General features: G+C 41.9%; 1 protein-coding gene across 1 annotated transcript; it reads left to right on the forward strand.

Annotated features, from left to right (window-relative positions):
* The first annotated feature begins 114 nt into the window (after positions 1-114).
* Positions 115-21,975, forward strand: LIN7C (lin-7 homolog C, crumbs cell polarity complex component). The gene is made up of 5 exons (XM_048485351.1): positions 115-207; positions 12,544-12,662; positions 14,179-14,250; positions 16,085-16,294; positions 19,470-21,975. The coding sequence occupies exons 1-5, from the start codon at positions 171-173 to the stop codon at positions 19,623-19,625; spliced, it is 594 nt and encodes a 197-aa protein (XP_048341308.1). The 5' UTR covers positions 115-170; the 3' UTR covers positions 19,626-21,975.
* Positions 21,976-27,597: the final 5,622 nt, after the last annotated feature.

A 27,597-nucleotide genomic window follows, 5' to 3' on the forward strand; every position in this document is an offset into this window, starting at 1 on the left:
ATTGGAGGAAAAGAGGCACTCCCCTTAAAGGAACTCAACCGAGAGTCAGAGCGAGAGCATACCCACGAGGGCACCGCCATTTCTTTGCTCCCTTTCCTTTTCCGTTCCATTTCAGTGGCTCCGCCTCTACCTGACGTCATTTTCCCGAGAGCAGCTGAGCGGAAGAGAAGATGGCGGCGCTGGGAGAGCCCGTGCGGCTGGAGAGAGGTGAAGGCAAAGCGATTGATGGGTAGCGGAGAAGTCGGTCACGCTGTAGAGCAGCAGGACTTGACGGGGGAGGTGGGCATACCGAGGGGAGGGGAGTACCGCACCCACTTAGCCCAGAGCAGGAGATGCTTAAACAGCGTGGCACCGCAATTTCCATCCCGTCGCTCGCAGGGTGAAGTGAGGTTGACCCTGGCTACGGCGCCCGCCGTTCTTAGACTGGGGTGGCCGTGGTAAAGAGGTGGCCACTGGTCTCCATTGACTGTTCTCTGAATGACCAGTCGGGTCCTGACACTGGGAAAGACTCATGGCTGAAGGAGGGAGTTCCTGCTAACAGAAGCATAATTGTAAACACGCTAAAGGGCTACCCCAGCGTAACCTGGACCCGCCTCCCTTGCACACAAATCATAATCCCCCCCCCCTCCTTTGTGCCTTACTTGCTATTGTGTCAAAACAACCCCCGCCCGTTTGACTTCTGTTCCTTGCCAGGGGTGGAGCCACCTGTTGTCTAGACTCTGACGGATGACCCTGACTGGCCCCCCTGACTGGCCCCCCCTGCCGTGCTGGGGAGCGAGGCATCTTTGCAAGCCCCGCAGAAGCCGGTTGCCTTGGCTGCCGGCTTCTGCGGAGCTTTCAAAAGCGCCTCGCTCCCCTGCCTTGCTGGGAAGCGAGGTGTCTTTGGGCGTTTCCCCACTCACCCCTGATCCCTATGCCGCACTGCTCTCAGCGTCGCGGCATCCCTGGCCAGGCATCCCCGTTCTCGCAGCGGGGTCATCAAAGTGCCATTTTCTCCAGCGCCAGAGTGCAGCTGAGGGCGCTAACGGCGGCAACTTCGATAGCTGTACGCCCACAATAAGCGGGGAGTGCTAGGACCCATCTACATGAGAGTAGTCACGGGGCTTATGGTAGAGACAGGGAAAGGCCCTTCTGCCAAAGCCCGCAGAAGCCGGCTAATAAAGGCGGCCCCTTGGCTGCCGGCTCTTCGGGCTTTCAAAACGCCTCACCTGTCTTGCTGAGGCCTTTAACCCGCGCCAGAAGCGGTTGGTTGTCTTGGCTGTCTTCTTCTGGGGGGCTTTGTAAACCGCCTCGCCCCCCTGCCTTACTGGGGAGCGAGGCGCCTTTGAAAGCCCCACAGAAGCCCGATTTATGGCTGCCGGCTTCTGTGAACTTTCCTAAGCGCCTACCTGCTTGCCTTGCTGGGGAGCGAGGCGCCTTTGAAAGCCCGCAGAAGCCGGTTGCCTTGGCTGCCGGTTTCTGCGGGGCTTTCACAAGCACCTCGCCCCCCCTGCCTTGCTGGGGAGCGAGGCGCCTTTGAAAGCCCCGCAGAAGCCGGTTGCCTTGGCTATCGGCTTCTGTGGGGCTTTCAAAACCGCCTCGTCCCCCTACCTTTTGGCCCGGCCCTCCACAATATTTTCTGTTTCTTATGCGGCCCCATGGAAAAAATAATTGCCCACCCCTGGTCTAGAGAGTGTGCATTCATAAGAAGGCTAAAGGATAGCCCTGAGCTTTTCAAATCAGTTGCCCAGCTTCAAAACAAATCAACGGTACTTCTAATTCCTTTGGATCCTGAACTCTGGATTTAAAACAATGAACTTCAGAACAAAGGTTTTTACTTTGATAAATATTCTGCAACTGAAGCACAGATCTGTGGAGCTTCTTTAGAACTGAGAGAAACTGATTTGTATTGGTGCATATATGTACTTGTGGGTTTGTTTGTTTTTAAATCTAGCCATACATAAATTTTAAAATTACACATTTTCAAGCAATGGCATCAAATTTGTGGTAGCTTGCCATTTTTTTGAACCTTCTGAATAAAAGATATTTCAGTTTATGAGCATGTAGACCTTTCTCAAGGTGGGTCAGACCATTGGTCCATCTAGTCTGCAGCTGTATACTCTGACTGCCAGCAGCTCTCCAGGATCTCAGGTCGAAGCCTTTCCCATGGGAAATTGTGCGACTACTGACCTGTGGTGCTTCTGAGATTATACTTATTTAATGGAAGTATAATCTCAAACTTGAATTCAATGTGGAAGATTCATTTTGAATAGTTCCCCTGTTTAACCTTTCAATGTTGAGTTATCATAGACTGAAGTGCAACTAGTTCAGTACATATTTTATTAGGGAAATATTTTTGAAGGTTGCTTAAAGTCATTGAACTGGTCTTGGTGCTTTTTTCCTGCACTCTCTGTAAAGAAGGAATATTAAAAAAAGCATGCTTCATGTTGTTACAGAGATTTAGAGATTTATGCTCTGCTTTTTTCCCCTAGTGAGGACCCAAAGCACTTTACAACATTGTTTCCACCTCTGCCATGTTGCTCAACAGCAATAAACCTGTAGGTTAGGCTGAGAGAAAATAGTTGAACCAGCCTCACCCAGTGAATGACCATAGTTGGGTCTCCCAGATCCTAGTCTGACATTCTAACTGCTATACTGCAGACAAGATAAATTCCGAATAAGCTACTTTAGTCTAAGACCATTGAAATCAGCGAGAATAGACTGGAGTAACTCTGTGTAGGTTTGTAGTGCAAGTTTGGCTCAATTTAAATATGAGGCTTTGCCTGGTGTGCCTTTGCACAAGCTTGTAGTCTTATTTAAGCTATTATTATGTGAGTTGTACAAAGCACTTACATGTGCTTAGTTTGCATGCCATAGATCTGTAGCTCTTGTGAATGTTGTGGTGTGCTACTTAAGAGCACACAGCTGCTTTGCACAGGTTGCAACAGTTTCAGTGAGACCTGCAACCTGTTCACAGGGAAGTTCTTTGCTTTACCAGCCTGACCTTGACCAAGAAGGATATTATTTTCCAATTTACTGTTTCCAAAGTAATTCTATGATCCTGATGTGAGTATTTCTTATGTCTTTCAGGGTGGGGTGGAGGCAGGGGCGTAACGAGGCAGTCCTGGGCAAACTGTAGCCCTGGGCAAAACCTGAGTTGGATGCCCCCCCCCCCCCCCATGGGCGGCATCATCTGGAAACTTTCCTTATGGTACACCCAGATTTTGGTGCAGTTTGGTTTAGGGGGTCCAAAGTTATGTACCCTCAAAGGGGGTGCCCCATCCCCCATTCTTTGCTAAGGAGATGGGGACTACCCTTTGAGGGTCCATAACTTTGGACCCCCTGAACCAAGCTGCACCAAACTTGGAGGGTGCCATCATCTCCAGATGATACCCTGAAATTTTGGTGCCGATATATCCCAAAATGCACCCCCTGCAGGAACATCCTAGAAATTTGCCCAAGAATCTTTGTTCTGCATTGCTGTCCATGGGGGTTGCAGGCTTTGGGGGGCACATTTCTAAAGGCACAGTCTCAAAACTTTCAGGGTCTCATCAGGAGACTGCCCTAATGATGCCCCCCAAGTTTGGTGCAGTTTGGTTCAGGGGGGCCAAAGTTATGGACCCTCAAAACTGTAGCCCCCATCTCCTATTAGCTCCCATTGGAAACAATGGGGGATAGGGGCACCCCCTTTGGGAGTCCATAACTTTGGACTCCCTGAACCAAACCTCACCAAACTTGGGGGGTAGCTTAAGGACAGTGTCCTGATGAGACGTTGAAATTTTGGTGCCGCTAGCCTAAAAATCGCGCCCCCTGCAGGCCAAAAATGGAAAACCACTAAAATACCCAAAAACGAACCCAGCATTTTGATGCCCCCCACAAGGTGATGCCATGGGCAGCTGCCCACCTTGCCCAATGGGCATTATGCCAGTGGGTGGAGGTCCCCCAAGGCAAAGGATTGTCCTTCTGATAGGACAGATTCAAAAGTCATGGTATTTGTATTCATAACAGAAACTAGATAGCTAAGCAATTAAGCTGGAGTTTTGGATTTATTAGTGCTTACAGTTTAATTCTATGCCAATTATTCCAGTTTAGGATCACTAATTTCAGTGTTCTTAGATTAGAGTAATCTGCAAAGGTTTGAATTATTAGTTTGCTGAAGTTATTGCAATGGAATGGACTTAAATTTGAGCCATTAGTAAAACACTAAGATGTAGTTGCACAAGTTAAGGCAAAACAACAGCTGAGTAAATACTAGAAAGAGGTAATTTTCCTTTTTTTGTTTTTTGAAGTTTTCCATTGACAAGACTCATAGGTGCTAGCTTGGAAAACAAGCCTAAATTTGTGTGTTCTGATTGCTTTGTAATTCAGATCTAATGCCTTGGTTTGTTCTAAATTTAAAGAAGACATTTTGCACTGAGGAAGATTTTGTCCAAGTAGACCTGTGTACCAGGGCCTAGATGCCTCTTCTTAATTTTCCTTCCCTCAGAATTTGTTCATTACAGCAGTTTTCACATTAGATTATTCATTCATTCATTTATTGGACTTGTACCCCACTCTCCTCCATACGACTCAGAGCGGCTAACAACCAACAAAAGAGAATAACAGAATCAAATATGAACAATAAATAAATATGAACAGCAACAAGTACACCAAAACCATAATCCCAGATTAGCTACACAGATTAGCTACATAGATTAGCTACATTATGTGGCATTCTATAGTAAATCACAACTTCAGCACAGTCCTCTCCTTAGCATTTCTTTTTAAGTAGTGCTAATTAGATTAATAGATAAAGGGTAGTATGTCCATTAGGGGCTACCTGCTGTGGTGACTAAAGGGATTCAAAGACAGTAAACTGCTTGTCAGAGGCATGATGCTGTTTGCTTCAGAAGAACTAGTTGGACACTGTGTAAAACAGGGTAAAAAAGGTTGCTGCACGTATGTGGGCAATTCCTTTATTAACTTTTTATGGAATTCTTTGGTGTAGTTAGTATCTTATAAGTTTGTGATAGAAAGCTGTATCTGAACCTCCCGTATATAGCCCAATTTGTTTGTGATGCCAGCAGCCTCTCCTTTGTCAGCCTTTTTTATGTGATGTCAGAATGGTTTTTGAGATGGTTTATTGTATTCCTTTCTGCATGGTTGAGATTGTAAGTAATGATGTTGGCTGATTATTTCAGCCTGGGTATAGCAGTGAGAACATTCTGTGTAAAGAAACATTGTGGCAGTACTTTTGACCATTTTTCACAATGGCTGTTATTCATGGTAGCACAGTCTGCCTGCTTATTTAACAGTTTCCTGGGACTGAACTCACCATTTTTTATGGAGCCAACCTAGCAGACTGAAATGTTCTCCAAATGTTGCCATACTTAATCTCAACTGCGGTCCATTTATTCTTTTGTAGAGCCTGAATGATATGTCCTCTGTAGACAGCAAAAGTGTATTGTTTATAGATGATCGTATGTATCAGTTTGCAGGATGAACGAGTAAAGAAGACCCTAATGTCATGACTTGATGTTATTAGGTACTTTAATACTGTTGACTGGTTGATATGAGAATAACATTTGGACTTGTAGCAAGGACTGCTGTCTGAGCTATTATCTAGGTTGGGTGGTAAACTGTTGCCGGTGAGTAAAACTGTTGGGTAACTGTTATAGACGGAGAACCTATCTTTAAACAAGCAAAGTTCTGTAGGAAATAAATTATATATTTTTTTTAAAACTTGTTTATTTAGTTCATGTACAGTCTGCTTTTCTTGCTGAGATTCAAAGTTGATTGTAAATTAAGGTGACCAGCTGTCCCTATTTTCGCGGGACACTCACGCTTTTGCGCGATGTGTCCCGCGTCCCGCCGGGCTCTGACATTGTCCCGATTAAGCAATGTGTGCGCGGCCGCAGGAGCACACTGCCTTTTGCGGCGGCGCTCCCCCATCAGGAAACAGGGAAGCACTCCAGAAGGCAGTGCGGCAGCGCAGGAGGGAGCGCCTCCCGCGCTGCCACAGTGCCTTCTGGGGCGCTTCCCTGTTTCCTGACCGGGGAGCGCAGCTGCAAAAGGCAGTGTGCGCATGTGGGTGCGTGCGCGCGCAGTGTGCGCGCGCCCCGCTTTTCAATAGTAAAAATCTGGTCACCTCATTGTAAATATTAATTCAAACAAACTGCAACAAGCAATACAGTAGGAGTAGGATGACAGAATTGGAAAACAATGTAAACAAAACACTGCCTAAGGCATGCCTACAATGCAAAGGTAGAGGATAATGCAGGAAAAGCCAGCTGATATATACAATAAACATTGCAGGACTACCATCCTATTCCCTCATAAAAGTAATATCTTGAGCTGTTCCGTTATACTATTATCCAGGATTAGCTGTATATATTGATATATTGATAATATTGATATTGATATTGATAATAATGATATATTGGGATGGTTGAGCTGGGGACTGTAGATGGCACGTGGTATTTGGCCTCTATCTTTCAGGCCTGCCCTGCAGTAGCCTCTCCCTGTGCGCAGGTCTGACCTTGCCAATCTGCTGCTTCTCTTTGTTGGGTGGGTTCGAAACTTTTGAGAATGTATTTGAGGTTCCAAGGAACTGGAATGAATGCGATTGCCTTGTCAGGATTGGCTGTAGACAGTGGATAATATGTTCTGGATGGTAGCAAGAAATATGACAATATGTGCAATGCACAGTACAAATTTCTATAAGGTTTTAGGAGTCTCTGGCACCTGGACCCAAAACTGAACGTGTTCGAACATCTAAATTCTGTTCTAATTTATCATTGGTTTGTAACCAGAATATGCATACTAAAAGTACCTCAACAATTTGAAACACTTACTTCCAGGGAGCCTCAGTCTCAGCACAAGGTAATTTTGCAAGGCACTATAATTGGAACTCATAAGTGTTGGTAAAGTATTGTAATACGAAATATAAAATTGTGTCACTTAAGCCCAGTTTGAAAAAAGTTATGAAGAGATGAATGGATCTTTGTTTTACTGAACTGATATCTCTAACTCCTGAGGAGCTCCATGACTTACAGAAGAATTGCTGTTCTAGTAAAAAGCTAATAGCTGATTAAAATTTGCTGGGGGTTTTTCAACTATGGCAAAAGCTTGGTAGCAATGTTTATTGACCTCTTATTAACTGTGGAATGAGGTCAAACAACATTAGCCATACTGCTTGATGGAGCTATAGCTTCACTGCTGCCACTTACCTTAGGTTTTCAGGTTGACCTACATACCCTAGATGAAACATCTAACATTTCTGTTAGACATTCATCAAAGTGGTGGTAGAAGCCTTGGAATCTCTCTATGTGAAATACTAAGCCCCAGATACATACATCCCTTAGCAATGCACTGAATAAGACTTAATGGGGCTTTTCTTCAAGATGGTTCAGAAGCTTCAGCTAATATAAAACACAGCAGTTAGAGTCCCTACTGGATCTTGGCAGAATGAACACCTATTCTTCTGTACTACATTGGCTTCTGGTTTGTTTCTAGACTCTATTAAAGCCTAGAAATTTTAAATTCCAAAATATATTGGATCGAAACTACCTGAAACTACCTCTTTTCCAACAGCAACTTGTTTGGACCTGAGATTAAAGGGTAAGAAGCCCTTGTTCCCTGAGGATAAATTGATGGGGATGCACGCAATGCATGGTCACCTCAGTTTCTGTGTCTGGGAGTAGAGCCTGTGTCCCAGGAGGTGGAGCAGCAACCATTGGTACAGGCCTTCTGGAGGATACTCAAGACACTGGAAAATACCCCACACACTCACAAACATGTTTAACACTGCAGAATGATCACCATTTGGTTGTGATGGTATGGGTGAGATAGCTTAAGTCAGGGGTGTCAAACTCATTTATAATGAGAGCTGGATATGACATAAATATATGCCCGCCCACAGAGACTTATGGATCCGATTGGTTTCCTAAATGCTCCGTGGGACCCTGAGCCCACTGGCACCCTGATGAGCAGGTGGAGGACTGGAACTCCAGGCTGTCCAATTGCTCCCCAGCGCCCTCTGCGCCCCCGTTCATGGCTAGCTCCTTGGTACACCGAGGAGCTACGCCAAATGAAAAAAGAGCTCAAACGAGCCTAGAGCGAGCATGGAGGAGGTTTCGTGACAAGGCTGCGCGTACATCTTATAGGACATTTATGAAAGCCTATGAGATGGCGATGAAGAGGGCGAAGAGGGATTACTTCTCATCCTCTCTCACGTCCGCTAGCTCTCACAATTATTTTGCATTATTCAGTCACTTTCCTCTTTAAATGAGGGTTCTAAAAGTATTCAATTGACTCAGAGCTGTGAGGTTTTTATGGGCTTTTTTGCGGACAAAATAATGTTGCTCTGCCATGACCTTCCTGCCACTCTTGGGACAGAGAACTGGAGGCTCTGTTGCCATCTTCAGGTCCTTATTTGCACCACTTTTTCCCTGCTCTCTGAAGCTGATGTTGGCAGGGTTCTAGCTGCTATTCGACCTACAACCTGTCCTCTGGATCCATGCCCCTCCTGGTTGATCTGAGCATGCTGGGAGGAGTTACGACCCCACCTGTTGAGTATTATTAATTACTCCCTTGAGCAAGGGGCGTTCCCAGGTAGGTTGAACACTCTTAAAAAGGCCATTCCCTCATTTCTCCAGGAGCAGAGTCAGCAAGTGTGGTGTGAGGATAGAATCTCCCAGAGGTGCTTGCTACATTGTGGAGTGCCTCAGGGGGCCCTGTTTTTCCCACTACTATTTAACATCTATATGCTCAGTTGGTGCAGAGTTTTTGGCTGACCTATCATGCTGATGACACTCATCACATTCTGCTGATGGGAGGGAGGATGACTGCTGCCCCTGCGGCACTGCAGCATTGTTTGGAGTCAGTCACTGGCTGGTTGAATAAGAGCAGATTAAAGTTGAATCCATTGAAGACGGAGATCCTGTGGGTGGATGGGGGCGGGATTGAGGGTTTCCAGCCACCAGTGCTGGAGGGGGTCACTTTACCAGTGACCTCCTTGGTCCGGAACATGTGGGTCCACCTGGACTCATCTCTTTTTGTTGAGACCTAGGTGGCCCGGATAACCCAGGTAGCTTTTTTCCATCTCTGTCAAGCCTAGCAGCTGGCCCCTTACCTCTCCCAGACTGACCTGGCCTGGCCACAATGATCCATGCCACGGTCACCTCCAGGACTAGACTATTGCAACTCGCTCTAGGCGGACAAGCGGTGGCGTGGCTTCCTGCAGGGGGTTCGTTTAGGGATCATATCTCCCCTGTGCTGCCTCAACTGCACTGGCTCCCAGTAGAATACTGGATCACCTTCAAGGTGTTGGTGTTGACCTTTAAGGCCCTTCACGACCTGGGGCCCTCATACCTTAGGGACCATCTCTCCCCATATGTCCCTACTCAGCCTCTGCGGTCTGCAGAGGCAAATCTACTGGTGGTCCCCAGCCCCTGATGTGGCTGGCCTCTACCCGGGCTAGGTTCTTTACAGCCCTGCCCTCTGCTTGGTGGAACACTCCCTCCAGCTGTCAGGGTTCTGTGGGACCTTGGGCAGTTCCACAGGGCCTGTAAAGAGTTGCTCCACTGGGCTTTTGGAGGGGCCGGCCACTGATTGCCTCCCATACCACCCTCCTCTCTCTATATACCATCTTAATTGGTCACTATTAGCTGTGCCTCGTCCCCTCCTAGTGGGTTTGAGATTTTCCAGGTTGCCATCCAATGTTAGGTTTTCTACTTGCTGGTCCTTCTTTCTTTGTATCTTAAATTGATTTTGTTTTTAATTGTTAATTACGATTTTAATTGTTCTATTTCTGTACACCACCCATGTGACTTGGGCTGGCTGGGCCACCTCAGCTAGAGACCCACTGCAGGCTCACCAGGCCAGACTGGGAGCAGGGTGGGAGGACCACCACATCTGGCTCATAGGCTTGATAAGCCCTCTCAAGGGGCCAAATCCGGCCCCCCAGCCTACATGTTTGACACCTCTTGATTAAGTCTTTTATGGACATACTTTTGTTTATGTTTGATAGAAAGTGATGCAGTGTAGTAATTCCATCTTAATCAGCTATCAGTAATTGTCTTGCTTGACATGTTCAAGGATACATCCTCTGTCAAAGTTACAATTATGGCAGTTCATAAAGTTAAAATATGCAAAAATGTGAGTACAAGATAAAAACTGTAATAAAAAGTAACAGCAACAATGAAAAAAATCAGTTAAATACAGTGTGACTTGATCTTCCACCAAAGGCCCTCTATAAAACGAACTTTTTGCAGATATCTAGAAGTCTGAGAGTGAAAGGGGCAGGAAGTTTTAAACCTGGGACCTGCTGAAAGAGTTCTGTCCTACTATCTTACTTTATTTAATGGGGGCATACAGAGTTGGCCACCAATGGCTAATCTTATAAACCTGCTCATAACTTGTGCACAAAGGTGGTCCCTCGAATGGCTGGTCCAAGACCAATTAGGGTCAAAACCTTTATTATGTATCTTCTGTGTTCCTGGTAGTCATTATACTAACTTACAGTAATTTCGTATTTATTTTGGGCACCATCTTATTCTTTGTTCCTCAGTCACTCAAGGCAAACTAAACAATACTTCCAGGAATGACAGGCTGACACTTGGTCTCAGCTGCTGGCTCTGCTTCTTGTCATGCAAAGCCTCTGTGTTTTGATTCCTAATCTTCAAAGGCTAAGCATTGGGATATATTATTTTTTGCTCAGTTCCTTTGATGGATAACAGAAGCAACAACAGAAGACTTAATGACTTCCATGCCCAGTGGTAAAGCTTTTGGCAATTGCTTGCTAACTAGATGCTTGATCCTATGATAGATCCTGACTCTGACATGCAGCAGAAGAAACCAGAGTTCTGTCATTTAAGACCTCTCACCAAGCCATTTTCCTAACCGTAAGCCTACTTCTAGCCTTGGAAGATGAGAGTAGTGGCGAATTCCAGGGTATACTATGATAACTCTTTGAATGAAAGTCTTACAACTTACATTATGGTTCATCTCACAACACACAGAGTGGGGCACAAGTGGCTGATCTTATGAACCTGCTCATGATTTGCCTATTATTACTAAAATATGAATGTAGTGAACTTAGGACAGGTATCATCTGCTGCTACCCAGTGATATTCTAAAAGCTATTCACAGTGAAGGGGGTATCCAATCCAAAAGGATTGTTGAGGAGTTTGAAATCTATGACTGCATAATAGAGTTGAATAGACTTCTGCCCTTGGAACCATTACTTACATTGGATCCCCCAGCATAAGATGGTTGCAGTTGTACTCGCCCACATTTCCCTTCTCCTTTAGCAATGGGAAACTTTAGCCACTTTTTAAAAGTTTGGATGTTGTTGGGAAGCAGGTTTTTCCCCCTATCTCCCGAAGCATCACAGTTCCCCTGTTTTTCCTGCTATCTTTTCCATGCCTGCTATGCTGCAGTATTTTGGGCAGGGTTGCAGCAAAGTCAGGATGGCACCCATGTTCATAGGGAAATCCATACCTTCTGGGTCCTATCCCCATTTGCACTGAATGACAGCATTCTAAGTGTCAGATTTCTGAATCTTTAGTATTCATTAAAAGGCGGAAAAAAGGACTTGAGTCTCTTTTGCTGCAGAGATATGCCATTTCAGTTTCATTTCCAGAGTCTAGAAACTTAACTTTATTAAGAAAATAAAAGCTGGGAATTCCGAAAACCTGTTTTCATGCTATGACAATATTCAATTGTTGATTTACAAAAAAGAATAGCTCCAAGTATTGTGGAAGATGGCTTGGGGAGGGGGGGAGCCTGCCGTGCGGAAGCTCAATTTTTGGTGCACTGTATTGGTAAAGATATTTGGCATTATCCCAGTTCAGAAAATATATGTATTCCTGGGGTCACTGTAGTTGGGTGAGCTGCACCGAAGTCTGGAGGCTTCAGTGAAAAAAATTGGTAAGGAATGAGGTCAAACAGATCAGCGCTCTTCCTTTTCCTTCAGCACAGCTGATATGTGTACATTTTTCCACATTTTTCCTGTTGAAATTTTAATTTATAAGAAATAAAAATGATAGTAAAACTCTTGTAGAATACTTAAACTATTTGTCTGGCTTAGAAATGAACTTTGTGACTAATGTTGCATCAGGGGTTCTAGTTTTCCCAACTCATGGTCATCCTTGAAGGGCATGCTAGCCTTTCTGTGTTTAAGCTTACAAATCATGTCAGTTTTCAAATGTGCTTCTAATGAAAATAATAAAAGGAACAGAATAATAGGAATAGTTGAGATTCGCACCACTAAAAGAAATACAGATGCAGGACAAAGTATAAATTATTAGAGCTTTGTCTGGAAAATACACCCTAATTCAGGAAAAACTGTACTTAAGGTTTAGAAAGACTGTGGTGATGTATTCAGGCCTCACTGAAATAAATAAAATTGATGGTGACAAAAGTTAGTGGAGTTGTTCTGTGAAAAGGACAGTCTAGATGTAATCCCATTTGTAGTTCAGGGAATAATGAAGAATCTTCAAGCTTTCTGTAGACATGATTGGCACTGAGTGGTAAAAAGTAATTGTTCATATTATGTGCCCCCCCCCCCCCCATCTTCTGCAGACATTTGTCGGGCTATTGAGTTGCTAGAAAAGCTACAAAGAAGTGGAGAAGTACCACCACAAAAGTTGCAAGCTTTGCAAAGAGTCCTTCAAAGTGAGTTCTGTAATGCAGTGAGGGAGGTAAGTTTTATTTCAGAATATGCACAGTGAATGGCACAAGATGTTTCCTGACTTAAAATAGAACATAAGAATATATTTTAATAAATATATATTTATTTAGATATTAATGCCCCACTTTTTTCTCCAATGGGGAGGGATCTATAGCAGAAGTGTTATACCTACTGAGTAGAAAGAAGTTCAGCAACTGCAGAAGCTCAATTAGGATCCAGGCTGGCTTATCTCGGAATTATGGTCAATCCACAGTTTGGGGTGCTGTGTGGTTTCCGGGCTGTATGGCCATGTTCTAGCAGCATTCTCTCCTGATGTTTTGCCTGCATCTGTGGCTGGCATCTTCAGAGGATCTGATAGTAGGAAAGCAAGTGGAGTATATATATACCTGTTGGAGTATCCAGAGTGGGGGAAAGAACCATTGTCTGTTAACAAGTAAAGGGTGTATTTAGCAAGCTAGATTTACATGTGTTGAGTGGGATCCATGTGAGTAACAATGAAGATAGCAAGGTCAATAGATGAGGTCATCTGAATAGAAGTAGCCTGGCCTTTGTTCCCTTTGATTGTTTACTGTCTATAGTCATCCTGTGTTTGTGTGGAGCTGATTAGTCACTGTCTTGACTCTAGTGTTTTTCAACACTGGTAGCCAAGTTTTGTTCATTTTCATGGTTTCTTCCTTTCTGTTGAAATTGTCCATGTGCTTGTGGATTTCAATGGCTTCTCTGTGTAGTCTGATAATGGTTTAAACACCATTGAAAATGATGCTGTTTGGAGGTGGATTCCAGCATCACTTGTTTAAACGAGGGAGCCCAGATTCTCCTTTTAAATCCACCTTAAAGGGAGAATCTGGGGTTCCCAGTTTAAATAACATTGAAAGTGATGCTGTTTCCCCCAATTGGGGGGACTGGATACAACACCATAAAATGTTTCCATAGCAGTAATAAAATATTTTGAAAGCATTTTGAAAATGTTTTCAAAAAAATATTTCTGCTGTGGGCATAGCCCATTGCTGTGTTCAGATTTGTGAGTTGGGGCATGTTCTATAATGTGATGGTGACTTTGAAACGACCTGGTGGAGAAAATCATTGTTTGGTCAAGGTGGGGGAGGGTGGCCGCCCATGGGGGGGCCATCAAACTCAGGTTTTGCCCAGGGCTCAAGTTTGCCTAGGTACGCCACTGGTCTGCAGTGCCTTTCATGTTCTTTGACATTATTTTTAAATGGTCAAATTATTCTCTAAAGGCGAAACGTCAGAAGAGAATGCTGCTAGAACACAGCCATACAGCCCGGAAACCACACAGCACCCCAGTGATTCTGACTGTGAAAGCCTTTGACTATACAGATCCACAGTTTGTTTAAAGATGTTTTTGACAGCTTTACAGTGTCATCCTAAACTGAGTTACACCTTTCTAAATCTGGTGAAGTGAATCAGCGTAGAATAGTACAATTCTGCTGAGGGTTTGCACTGTTAGTCACACACATTCATGAACTGAAAGCAGCCATGTGTCTGAATATTTTTGTTTTCTAAAGGTATATGAGCATGTGTATGAAACTGTGGACATCAGCAGTAGCCCGGAAGTGCGAGCTAATGCAACAGCTAAGGTAAGAACCCTGTTCAAGCCAATGGAAAGAAGTTTATATAGCTTTATAAAATATTCTGACCCATGGTAGCTTCAAAATGGGAATGGCATTACTGTTCTTCTTAACAAGTACATCAGCACTCACATTTTGTTTAGAAAAACATTGGGACCAGATCAGAATGATGCCTGTAGAGTGTTGGAATTAATACAGGACAAAGGATGGAAAGAATTGTAAGCCTCTTGATGGGGAAGAGATGAGAATCTCTTAGCGAAAGACAAAGTTTTTTCCAATGCATCTTGTTTGTAATCCTTCATTTCAGCAGCTGCTCTTTACAAACGCATTCACACAGCAGCATTCAGTGTTTGGCTAGCTCCCTGCCCTTTGTATCTGGGATGTTAATATGCCACTCTTGCCTGGACTTAGAGCCAAACTAGATGTTACAGTGACTACCAATAGCATTTTAGAAATAATTTTGCCATTTAAAATGCTGTTGTCCTGATCAGACTTTAAGCTCACTTGAAAAGGCATGCGGGGAGAGGGGAGGCAGGATCCCCTAGCCTCACTGCATCATGGACTTTGTCAGAATTGGGCCCTTGCATTATTTTTAAATGGTCAAATTCTTCTCTAAAGTGGCACCAGTGACCACCAATCTGACATATGGCCACCATAACATTCAGTTTTATTCTTAATGTAATTTTATTCTTAATGTGTTGTTTAGTAGCTGATATCCCTGAAAGGTGGAAGTGCTGAGAAGCTTGGAATTGTCAGATGAAGAAGAGTTGGTTTTTATACTCCTTTAAAAAGTCTCAAAGTGGCTTACAATTGCCTTCCCCTCCTCTCCAAATAAAAGACGCCTTGTGAAGTAGGAGGGGTTGCTAGATTTTTTGAGAGAATAGTGAGTGACTTGCCCAAGTTCACTCAGCAGGCTTCATGTGGAGAAGCAGAAAAGCCAACCCAGTTCTCCAGGTTAAGAGTCCACTGCTCATGTGGAGGAGTGGAGAATCAAACCTGTTTCTCCAGATTAGAGTCCACTGCTTTTAACCAGTACACCAGACTATCTCTCATGCTAGCTGAGTTAGGTACGTTTGCCTGCCTCTAGGTGATTTTGAGGATTGTGAATGGAGTGAAGGGTGTAGTGAGGTGTAAATTGCCAGTCCCACGATTTCAGAGGGACAGTTGTATATTCATTCCAGTGGTTCTCCAGATGTTCAGGGAATTATCCCATCAGCCCCTGTCAGCATGGCCAATTGGCCATGCTGGCAGGGGCTGATGGGAATTGTAGTTCCTGAACATCTGGAGAGCCGCAGGTTCCCTACCCCTGTATTAGCCTGTTGCAGCACAATAAAAGAGTCCAGTGACACCTTGTAGATGACTGAAATGCATTCCAGCATGTTTTGTGTCAGATATGTCATTAAGTGGAAGGTCCAAAAATCCCTAGTGTGTTCTGTTGTTTACTATTGCAGTAATCCACAACACCATTCAAAGCCGTCCCATTTGGGGCTGCTTTCTATTAAACATTTGTACTTGGTTTCTTGTGCCAAAGTTAAAAATATATGGTATTGTTTCTTATGAAGAGCACATGTGTGTATTAATTGTAGTCTTTGCTTTCAAAATGTTTGCTAGTGAGAACAATCCCTCCTCTCTGTGCGTTCATCTTGAAAGATAATACATTTACAGAATATGTATCTGGTTTCATCTGGATAATCGAGTCAAGAGTACAAAACATCTCCTAAAAAGCAGCCATGAGATTAAGATAAATTCTGCCAAAGCAAACAGACTTATCAATAAATGTTTGGAGCTAAAATGAACAATATGAAGTGTTTTGAGAAAAAAATTATGTATTTCTATTTTACAGGCCACTGTAGCGGCCTTTGCTGCCAGCGAAGGTCATTCCCACCCCAGAGTCGTTGAGCTGCCAAAAACGGAAGAAGGGCTTGGATTCAACATCATGGGAGGCAAAGAGCAAAATTCTCCAATCTATATATCCCGAATTATCCCAGGTGGTATTGCTGATAGACACGGGGGATTGAAGCGTGGAGACCAGCTTCTTTCTGTAAACGGAGTGGTAGGGATGGAATTTAACTTCCATTTGTAGTAGCTACTTCTCACCACTTGGGGGCACTGTTTGTTTGGTCTTTTGTAGTTTCAGTAGGGAAATGAGGTTCAGCTCTTTTCAAAGGATAAAGGATGATACTGGAATTATTTTTAGACTGGCAAGTATACATTAATTCACTAGTGCTGATCGCACCCTTGTATTTCGAGAGATATTCTGAATTATTAAGGCAGATAGCTTGCATATTCTCAGGGGAATTGGATGATGCATTTGTAGATTTGGTGCTAACAAGAGCCTCTATAGGGCTATATTCAAATATTGTGAGCAAACAAGCTTTTGTTCATGATGGGTACATATTCTGCAGCTTCTTCTGCCTGCATGCTACTCTCTTCCTGTGTTTGGAAACCTGAATACCAATGTCTGATCAAACTGGAGTTTTGAGTTGAAGCTTCCTGAGTCAGGAAGACTTCAGTTGCACTCCGTGCCTGACGAAGAAGCAAGACAACCAGCAGAGTTTGTGCTAATTATTACAGAGGTTTGATTGTGGTATATAAATGCAGACTATGCCTGCTGTGGGCAAAGATAGTTTGTTTGCTGCACAACTTTAAATGAAGGCAGCGCAGTGGTCATTTTCCCATATTCTTTCCCAATTTCTACCCTCAGGAACATTTCCCCCCTTCCCAACTTAACATACCTTTCTGGGTTGTTGTGAGAATGAAATGGGTTGACCTCATGCATGCCACCTATGTCTGTGGAGTTTTGTTTAGTTACTACATTTCAGTTTCACCTAATCAAGGCTGAAACTGCAGAGAAGGTTTTCTGAAGGGTTGGTTTAGGTTACGTGTCCTTGACTGTGTGCAGCATGATCTCTGAGTAACAGCTTCCAACTGAAGCAGTTCTTCTCATACAATATTGTTTACGTGTGTATCTCCTTATTTCTTTAATGCATCTGTTCCTAGCTTTGGTGTCCCAGTAGTGATTGGAAGAATTCAGTCACAGTAACCTGAGGCCTTTCCATATGATCTGTTTTGGCTAACCAAAGCAGTCTCTCCTGTAAGACTCAGATGACCAGTTTTCCACACAGCATTATAGTGATGGAAAGGGGTTCACCAGCTCCGCCTTTATTTAGGCCCTTTCACCTGTGCTCATTGTTCTTTTTTGTTGTTGTGGACATTAGATTGCTAGACAGACTGGTTTGTGTACTGCTAAAGTCATGGGACAAATGAAGACTTCTATCCTGCCTCACAACTAGGTTCTTCAAGGATAACGAAATAGCCATAAACTACAGTGCTTGGTGTTAAAATAGGCTTGTTTTTGTGGCATTCCCCCTCCTCACCCGGGCCCTTTGGGCGGTATATCCTTCCCTCCTCCCTAACCTGGGGGTTGGTCTCCCCAGACGATGACTCTCCCCCTTGGCCCAAGGGGCCAAGAAACCACCGCGCCCACAAAGCACTGGGTATACGGGGCAACCCTTGCCCATGCCATCCTCCTCCTAGCAGGCCTCCTTGCCTCCCTTCCCCGGTCTGGCTTGAGCCTTCACACCCTTTCTCTCTCTCTCCCTTGCTTCTTCACAGGGAGAGGAGTTTCCAAGGGCTTGTCTCTCCCCTGTGGCCTCACTGGGAGAGGTGTTTACAGCTTGCGTGAACAACTCCCACCCTGTTACTGCACAGGGTGAGGACCAGCTTGAACCGGGATCTAGGTTCTCAAAGGGGGTCTGGGCTTCAGGGTCCTCTTCCCTCCTTCCCACTTCCCACCATTGAGCTGTCCCTTTCCCTTGTCTCTTCACACCACCACCCACATTCCCTGCTGCTGCGGCAGCTCCAGACTCGCCCCTTCCCACTTCCTTATATACCTTCTGCCCTCTCATTCCTCTTCTTTACTTTACAACAACAACCTTTATTTGGCATTTAAAAATAGGTTCTAGAGCGTTGCCAGACATTTTTGAAATACAAATACAAAAATCATTCCTCTTCCTCGTCCCAGCTGCTTCTTCAGCCCATCTTCTACAGCTGCCTCAGCTGTGGGCTTGCTGGGCCTAAGCCGCCTCTCTTCCCTGCCTTCACCCTCCCTGCAAGAGGCTCCTCTGCCGCATTCCCATCTTCTGCAGGGCCAGCTGGTGCGGAACTCAGCAGGGTAAGTCTGGGCGCTGCAGCCGAGCCCAGACAGTTTTAATATTGATAATTATGTTTTTATGGCTTTATTGCATTTTTCTACTTTGTTAACTGCTTTGATCAAGCCTGTGGAGAGGGGCATATAAATATTTGAAATAAGTTAAATTTCAGCAGGATCCCAACCAGCAACTGGACCAATGAAGAGGCAGGTTTCTTTAAATTTAACTGGGAAGCACTGAGCAGACTCCAGGATGCCAAATGGACAAAGGATTAAATGCTTGGGAGGCAAAGAAAGGAAATATGAGCTGTCAGCTGAGAAAATGAAGCAAGGCATAGTAAGGGAAGAGTAGCTTGCAACTCCATCAGTACAGTATTAAGGTTTTTTTCTCTCTCTCTTAATGTGTTCATACTGTGGAGGAAGACTGGGGAAATGATTCATAGCAGAACATCATGCCCTTAGTCCAAACTGGGATATAATTACACTATTAATCTGTGGATCAGAGATCATTCATGTTTCTTTATAACATTTGTGTCCTGCCTTTCTTCCAGAGAGTTCAAGGCAGCAAACCTGTGTTCTAATTTTATCCTTGTAACTATCTTGTGAAGTAGGTCAGGCTGAGAGAGAGTGACTGGTGTAACTTCAGGGTATTCACAGATGCATTGATTTGAAAATAGAATCCAAAAAGCTAAAAAAAACAAAGCAATCCATGTAATTCGTCTTTATTAGGACCAACTCATTGAGTTCAGCCAGGTCAAGTTCTGAGTGTACAAAAGTGAGTTTGTTGTTAAGCTGCCCACAGAAGGATATTTCCTCATAATGAAATCACTGGATTGATCAAAACAGAGGTTAGTTGTAGTTATCTTAACTTTTTAATCATGAAAGCCATTATGTCAAAGCAACATGGTAAAGAAAACAGAAAAGTTGGTTTGTTGAAGTTTTTGGTGTGTATCCAGCCCATGCTATTTAAACTCTGTTTTAAAGTCATTTCTGCGAATAATAGAGATACTGGAATATGAGAAGTTGATATTTACTAATAGGATTATCTTTTGTGTGTGTGTATGTGTGTTCATTCCAGAGTGTTGAAGGGGAGCATCATGAGAAAGCTGTAGAACTGCTGAAAGCAGCTCAAGGAAAAGTTAAGCTGGTTGTACGTTACACACCCAAAGTCTTGGAAGAGATGGAGTCACGATTTGAAAAAATGAGATCAGCAAAACGCAGGCAACAGAATTAATATGGTTCATCCAACTTAAAGAGAAGTGTGACATTTGTTTCTCAGATGTACCCATAGAAACATCATCTAGTACTAAAAAAAAAGTAAATTTTGTTGCAGCCTCAATCTTTTACAGGTCTCTGTTTCTAGCATACTCTAATGCTTACCGAGAAGAAAAGTTTACACAGGCATTTCTGCTTATCTGACAGATCTTTTTAAAATTAAAGCCTGTAACCATCAAAATAAATGTGTAGATTTTTAAAGTACATTTTAATAAGCTATTTTCAGCATTCGTTTCACTTGTTTTTTCTGATGAATTTTTTTCCATTTGACATTGTTTAAAACAGAAAATCTTTATTTTGGATACAGATTTGCAGCCTGTCTTAATCATTGTGTGTCACTCACATGAAGTGATTCATAACTGTGTAGTTAAGCACAGGATTTATACTTTTGATGAACAAATTTCTATGCATGTTCTAAATAATAATTTTATAAGGTTATTGACATTTTGGACACTTGTTCCATTTTTGTAAATAATTTGTAACAAGCAGTCTCTTATAGTAATGTCTTAATTGACTTTCTACAATCTAGCTACAAGTCATTCCTGTAATTTATATACTTTTGTACTTATCAGAGCATCTCATGAAATTGGAAGACATATCTGTATTTATATTCAGTAAGGTAAACCGTGTAGGCAGTGCAGAGAACAGTAATCTATATGTCCTTTTACTCATTTAAGTTAGCTACTTTTGAATGCCTTTGCTTGTGGGATCTCTTGCAGACAGGTTTGTCTGTGGTTTGCTGTTCCTGCCCAGAGCATAAATGTTGTATGCTTGCTTGCCATTCCCACAGTGAAATGGAAAAGCTAAAACATTTCACAGCTATTTTTAAGAGTGCTAACTGAGCAAAACCAGTATTCTGTCTTAAAGAAAACAATAAGCAGTGCTGCTGTGGGTTAATGGATATGCAGTGCTTGCATGTAGGGTTGGTTGGGGTTGTTGGGTGTTTTGGCTCTAGACTGTTCTTACTACTTTCATCTAAAAAGTGCACTAATACTGCTCCAAAGCCACCTCAGGCTTAGAATGTGTGCTAAGAGAGACCAGGTATATGCATGACATACTTCCTCCTGGAGGCAAGGATCCAAAGTTTATTGATGAGTAGTTTCTTTTTGCATTCGAGGGCAGGACTATGGCACCACACTGAAAGCTCGCTGATACCTTTTTAAAATGCTTTATTCACATAGATAATGAAACCCCAGTTTCACCACTTTCTTTCCCACTTCACTTCCTTTCTCAGATTTAAATTACTGGTTGTACTTATCCTTTAAAGCATTAAAAGAGGTGTTCTTGGATTAAACTGGTTTGGATAAGACTAGCATTAGCTTGACTGTCCACTAGATGTCAGTATGCAGGTACAGCTGCAATGTTTTTTTCTAAAACTGCCTGCAGACAAATATATTTCCTGTATGAGAGGTCAAAAGTATAGGGGGTTATTTTAATGATAGCATAAAAATTATGCATATCTAGATGTAATGTTGTAAAAAATCATTTTGACATCATGAGTCTGTAATTGTGAATTTTTAGTGACTGAAACACGACAAGCATGTGAGTATTTTGTCATTTAGATAAGACTGAGCACTGAACTGCATGGTTTTAAGTATACACCCTGCAGCAGAAAGCAATTGGTAGAATCATATCTTACACTGTGTATTTTTATGAAGCAGTTTGTGTTAAAACCAAAATAGGCCAATCATGACATATTTTAATTTAATTGTATAATATTAGATTTGTGTTGAAACTTTATTAAAGGTGGAAATAGGATTGAAGTGAAGATTATAAAATTAGTTCACCTGATGTTGCTGGCATTGCAATGTGTTTTATGATTCTAAATAAAGAGGGTGGAGTAGCCAGAGCTGCTTTAGGAAAATACTTTTTTAGCTATCTTAATGCTGACTTTTAGAATTTGTAGGTTTGTTATTCCAGAATGTAAAGGTGGGGCTAGTTGGATTTCTGGCAATAAAAAATCAAAAGCAGTGGATGGGTTTAAAATCCATTTTGTGACCCATATTAATCTTCAGAATCACCTGGATGAAGATCTAATCTTTTCTTGGTTGATGGAATCAAAGGTTTTTAAATGGGATCCAAAGCGAAGGCTAAAAGCCAGTTTTTTAAAGTTAGTAGATGGAAAGCAAACAAATGAATACTACTGAACGAGTGAAGTAACTGTATTATATTGAGGAGTCTATATATGCAATAATTTAACAACCAGCACAGATTAAAAGTAGACAATACTGTGTAATCTTTGTGAACTCACTGTTCCTCAGCAGGTCCTTGCTTTTTTAAGAGACATAAGAATAAAGGATTTCATAATTCTTGGTGTCAGAATGTCCCATATTTCTTCATTGTTTTATTAGCTCTAGAAAAAAGTTTTTAGACGTTCACATTGTTACTATCACATTATTACTACCTATTAGTTATTGTTACTGCCTTCTTTTCTCCTGCGAAATACAGTTTTAAGATGATACAATAAAACACACAATTGGTTTGTTTCTCACAGCCTCATGAAGTCATGTTCTGTTCTCCAGCTTTAGTTGTAGATAAATAAGATACCAGAAGAAAGTGTAGTAGTATCCTACAGCAGTGGCATACAAAAGCATAATCCCAGTGCTCCCAGGCCCCTCCCCCTCCCCTGCCCCCCGCAGTACAGGCTAAAAATGGCCTGAGGAACTATAGTTCCCAGGAGACCTTGGGGCTCAAAAGATCTCCTGTGAAGTATAGTTCCCATCAGGCTGTTTTTAAGTCTGAACTGTGAATAGGCCTTTTTTTTTCAGACTGAAAAGGTTCTAGGAAAAGGAAAGGAACTAAGGTAAGTGAGGGAAGGGAGGGTGCCGTGGGGGGGCCATGGGGGCGGAAAATATAGACTGCACACCAGGCACAGTTTGGCCCAGCTACGCCTCTGAGGTCACCTCTTAGCCCTCTCCCATCTTGGCTCAGTTCTGGGCTCAGACTTGCCTTCTGACTTGCCTCTTCCTGCTGCTGCCTGGCTCCAAACCATATTGTCAGCTGTGTTGAAGTGATCTGCCTCAGCCCCAGCCCTCTTCTGTCCTTCCTCACTTTGCTCAGGTATGAAGAGTAGGATTGAGACAGGGTCGGGCATGGGCTCCTGATACCAGTCTCTTGATAACTGCTTTACTTTCTGTGTCAAAACAGGATGACTGTGAATCATACTGACACCTTAACCAGATACTTGTTCAATGTTAACAGATAAGAGGATGGAGGAGTAGGGTCATCAGGACAGCTGTGTGAGTTATTTCTCCTCCAAGGTTATAACATTATCTTCAGCATTTAGGCTCACTAAGACCTTTTTCTTCTTTTAACTCAGTGTTTTTAATTGCACAGATATATAATCTTTAATCAGCCTTACTAACAAGTTGAATTTTATCTTAAGTATTTTAAGCATTCTATGAGTTGATGAGCTGGTCTCATCCAATTATTGGGCTTTGTTTTTAAGTGGATTATATTTCAACTGGTTGTCATTTGACTTGATTAATTTTTAAAACTAATTGTTTTTAGTTGTATAGCTATCAAAAATTGTGCTGTTTTATGAACTGGGTTTTATCTTTAATATTTTATGAGCTCAACCTCTCTTGAAGCCGCGGAAGATGTCGGCATTAATAGACGTTTGCTGATGAGCTCCCTGCCACCGCTTCATAATAGACAAACTTTTAACATTTGCTGTCTTCTACATTTAGAGTTCAGCAAACTTGGATAGGAGTTTCCTGCTGGCAGTCGATCATTCAAGGTTTTAAGGAAAGACTGTGTTTTATCAGGAAGACAGTTTTATGATTTCATAACTAATTTAAGACTAATTAGCTGCAATTATCTTATCCTACTACTGAGAGACCCAGATTTTGGGAGACAAGATGGCAGTGGCACTACAGCTGTGAGTGAGAGCTCTATACTGTATTATTATAATTATTCTACCTCAAAGCCTTTTAATTTTAAATTCGGACATCTGCTTCTTGCTTGTGGGCCATGTTGATGTAAAGGGACAGTGGGAGCTGCTAGTTTATGTTTTGCTGCATAAACTCACAGTGTTTTATGGTACTCTATAAAATGGTCCTTCGGAAACATATAAGAGATACTGAGGAAAGCTCTCGTCCAAACGCCAAACAGCCAAAAATAGGAGACTTTTTATTGTCGAAGGCTTTCACGGCCGGAATCACTGAGGTGCTGTGAGGATTCTGGGCTGTATGGCCCTGTTCTAGCAGCATTCTCTCCTGACGTTTCGCCTGCATCTGTGGCTGGCATCTTCAGAGGATCTGATAGTAGGAAAGGAAAGCAAGTGGAGTATATATACCTGTGAGTAAAGGTCAGTAGGTGAGAGCATCTGAATAGAAGTGGCCTGGCAAGTGAATAACAATGAAGTATGTAGCATGTGTGTAACAATGAAGATATTGACCTTGTTATCTTCATTGTTACTCACATGCTACATACTTCATTGTTATTCACATAGCGGGATGGAGAAGAAATAAGGCAAAAAACCATGAATTCATAAATTAGGGGTTTCAATATAACCTTACTCCAAGAGACAAGGTCTTTAACACAGCTTAGTATAGAAGGATACAAGTCATACTGTTTGCCAGCTAAGAAATCACTCCTAAAAGGACACTGCCAAGGTGGCCTAGCATTCTTGATTGATATTAAGCTTGATGCAGAAATATTTGTTTTTACTTTGAAGATTTCAAAAATTATACAATGTTGACAACTGATTCTTGGTTAAAATCACGCTGAGACAATATTGTATTTTAAATTATATAGTTTTATTAGTTTTGTCACTATATTATGTACTGCCTTGTATAATAAGTTTTTTTTACAATCCAAGTAAAAGGTATTTGGATTGGATTGGAATAGATAAGACATTTCTGCATTAATATTAGAGAGAGGGAAAGTGGGGTTGGATGTACCAGGGTTTTTCAGTGAGTGGATTTCTGACCATGGAGCAAAGCTTTCTTGCTTTTACCCTCCTGCAGCTTGAAATTCTGCTCCTGGAGGAAAAGAGACTTTCCTTCCCTGCCCCCGCTCCCCCCCGGCATCAGGGGATTTCAAGCAGTAGTATGATAGTGGAGACAAGAAAGTTATGCTCTGCAGCTGAGAGTCTACCTACCAAAAGATTGCAGTGGGTTTATGATAAGATTGCTGGAAAGGTCCATATCTAAGTGCCCACAAATCTTATTTCTGATAATGCTGACTTGAAGTATGGTACTATATGCTGTTTCAGTTGGGGGCAGATTTATAGAGGGGGAGGGGAAATGGTCTTTTAATTACTTTGGTCCTATATGTCAAAGCCAGTGTTTTGAATTGTGCTGGGAAACAAATAGGAATCCAGTGCAGCTGAAATAATACTGAATTGGTAAGATGTTCACGGAGGGTCCAGTTGCGGACCTATGTCCCTGCTTTCTGGACCGGTTAAAGTTTCTGGAAATTTTGCAGTCATATAAAACATAAATCTTATTTTCAAGGCATGTTCTCTTTGAGAATAGCTACATGTTAAAAATATATCTTCCTTGCCAAGGATGCCCTATAATTTATAATTGTGCTTCAGTAATATCATCAAGTAATTACCATATATACTCATGTATAAGTCTACCCACATATAAGTCAAGGCACCTGTTTTTACCACAAAAATCTGGGAAAACTTATTGACTCGTGTGTAAGTCGAGGGTGGGAAATGCAGCAGCTACTGGTAAATTTCAAAAATAAAAATAGATACCAATAAAATTACATTAATTGAGGCATCAGTAGGTTAAATGTTTTTGAATATTTATTTCAAAGAAAAACAGTAAACTAGCTCTGTAAGTGGAAAAGAGGGTCAACAAGAACAATATGGTCTCAACAATAACTTTAAAAGTACAAAAACAGCTCAATCAGCAACCGAGCTAAAACACAAGAGTTAAAATCCTTCAAAACTGGATTCATCATCATCATCTGTATGTCCAAATGTAACCCAACTGAGATTTTAAGTGGGATATTATCAGAAATGGAAAATCTATTAGCTTCCATTGTAAACAATGTGGGGTGGGGCACTTCCTTTGAGGGTCAATAACTTTGGATCCCCTAACCCAAACTTCACCAAACCTGGCTGGTATCATAAAGAGACTCTCCTGATGATACCAGCCAGGTTTGGTGAAGTTTGGTTCAGAGGGTCCAATGTTATGGACCCTCAAAAGGGTAGCCCCATTTACTATTAGCTCCTATTGAAAACAATGGGGAATGGGGGCACCTCCTCCAAATTTATGGACCCCCTGAACTAAATTTTACCAAACGTGGCTGGTATCATCAGGCATGTCATCTCAGGGTACCCTGAATTACCTGATTTATGAAAGTCATGAGAATATTCAGATTAAATTCAAAATTTGCATTTAAGAATAAATTGCAAAGAGATATACTAGTCAGTTTTACACATTAAAAATGGGATGTCATATTAAATAGAGAGAATCTCCACTCAAAGTTGCAGGAAAAGAAGTGCAGAGTTTTCAGAACTTGCCTATAAGTTTGTTGAAGAAAAGGAGGAATGTTGAATTCTACAGCCAAATGCTACAAAGGAAAGAAATAAAGTATCACTGGAGAATTCCACTTCCTATAGAAGTTGCATTTCCCAAAGGCAAAATAAAAATCATTACAGTAGGACAAGCTAAGCAATCTGGCAGAAGAACTATCAATGAATGCTGGACCTGGCCAGGCTGCAGGTAAGTAAAAGGGAGGGAGAGGGTTTTTTAAAAAAATGTGACAGGCTGAAGTGGCCCCCCAAAAATGTCAAAACAATTCAGCATTTTTCTTTTTTTTTTTAATAATATTTATTGGTTTTTCACATTTATACATCAGCATCCACAGTTACAAAAATGTTTAAAATAAACAGTTAAGAAAATTTATTATAATATGTTCCCCTACTTGGGAATTGTCTGTAATCCTTACTTACAACTTTTGGACTTGAACTTCGTCCGATCGTTGATATACTTCTCTAAGTTAAATCATAAGCTCAATACTAGCCTATCTTATCATAGTTTGTTAAATCTTATAGCTAATTTAATTAAATTTAATTTTCCCTTTATTTACATGCCTTATACCAAAATAATTATGCAGGAAAGGAAAAAAAACATAATTACACACAGCAAATCCTTTTAACACTGTTCTTCTAATTTCTTTGGAGGTTCATCTCAAAAAAGTCCTTCACTGGCTTCCAACAATTTTGAGTGTCTTTATGTTGCAGTTGTCCAGTTAATATATCTAAGTCCATATAGGTCCATAATTTTACATACCAATCCGTAAGGGGAGGTAGGTTCGGTGTTTTCCAAAGCTTGGCCAGTTCGATGCGGGCCGACGAAGCTAAGTATGTTAATAATTTTGAATGACAAAGAAGTTTCTCATTATACAACCCCAACAGGTAAATATCCGGTGTCATTACAAATTCTACTTTCAAAATCTGCTGTATTTTCTTATGTACTTTTTCCCAAAACTTTTGTATTTTTTCGCAGGACCACCAAGAGTGATAGAATGAACCAATCGCCTTGCCACACTTCCAGCATAGAGGTGGGTATTTTTTATTGATTTTGGAGATTTTTAATGGGGTAATATACCATCTATGTATAAGTTTGTTTATGTTTTCTCTTATGTCCATACAAGGTATGTTTTTATATGCATTTTTCCATATTTGTTCCCATTCCTCCAATGTCAGATTTCTGTCAAGGTTTCTGCTCCATTCTATCATGCTAGATTTAATGAGTTCTTCTTCCGTGTCTAACACTAAGAGTAGATTATAGATTTTACTAATCTGTTTTTTCCCCCCTTTATCTATTATTTCGTCGAAATTAGTTTGTTTCATGGTAAAGCCCCACAGTTGTTGATCTTTCTTAAAGAATTGATATAGTTGCGTATAGGTGAACCATTGACATGGCTTCCCCATTATATCGATTTGTTCCTTACTTTTCAAGGTG

This window comes from Sphaerodactylus townsendi, linkage group LG02 (assembly GCF_021028975.2).
Source record: "Sphaerodactylus townsendi isolate TG3544 linkage group LG02, MPM_Stown_v2.3, whole genome shotgun sequence".
Classification (NCBI taxonomy): Eukaryota; Metazoa; Chordata; class Lepidosauria; order Squamata; family Sphaerodactylidae; genus Sphaerodactylus; species Sphaerodactylus townsendi.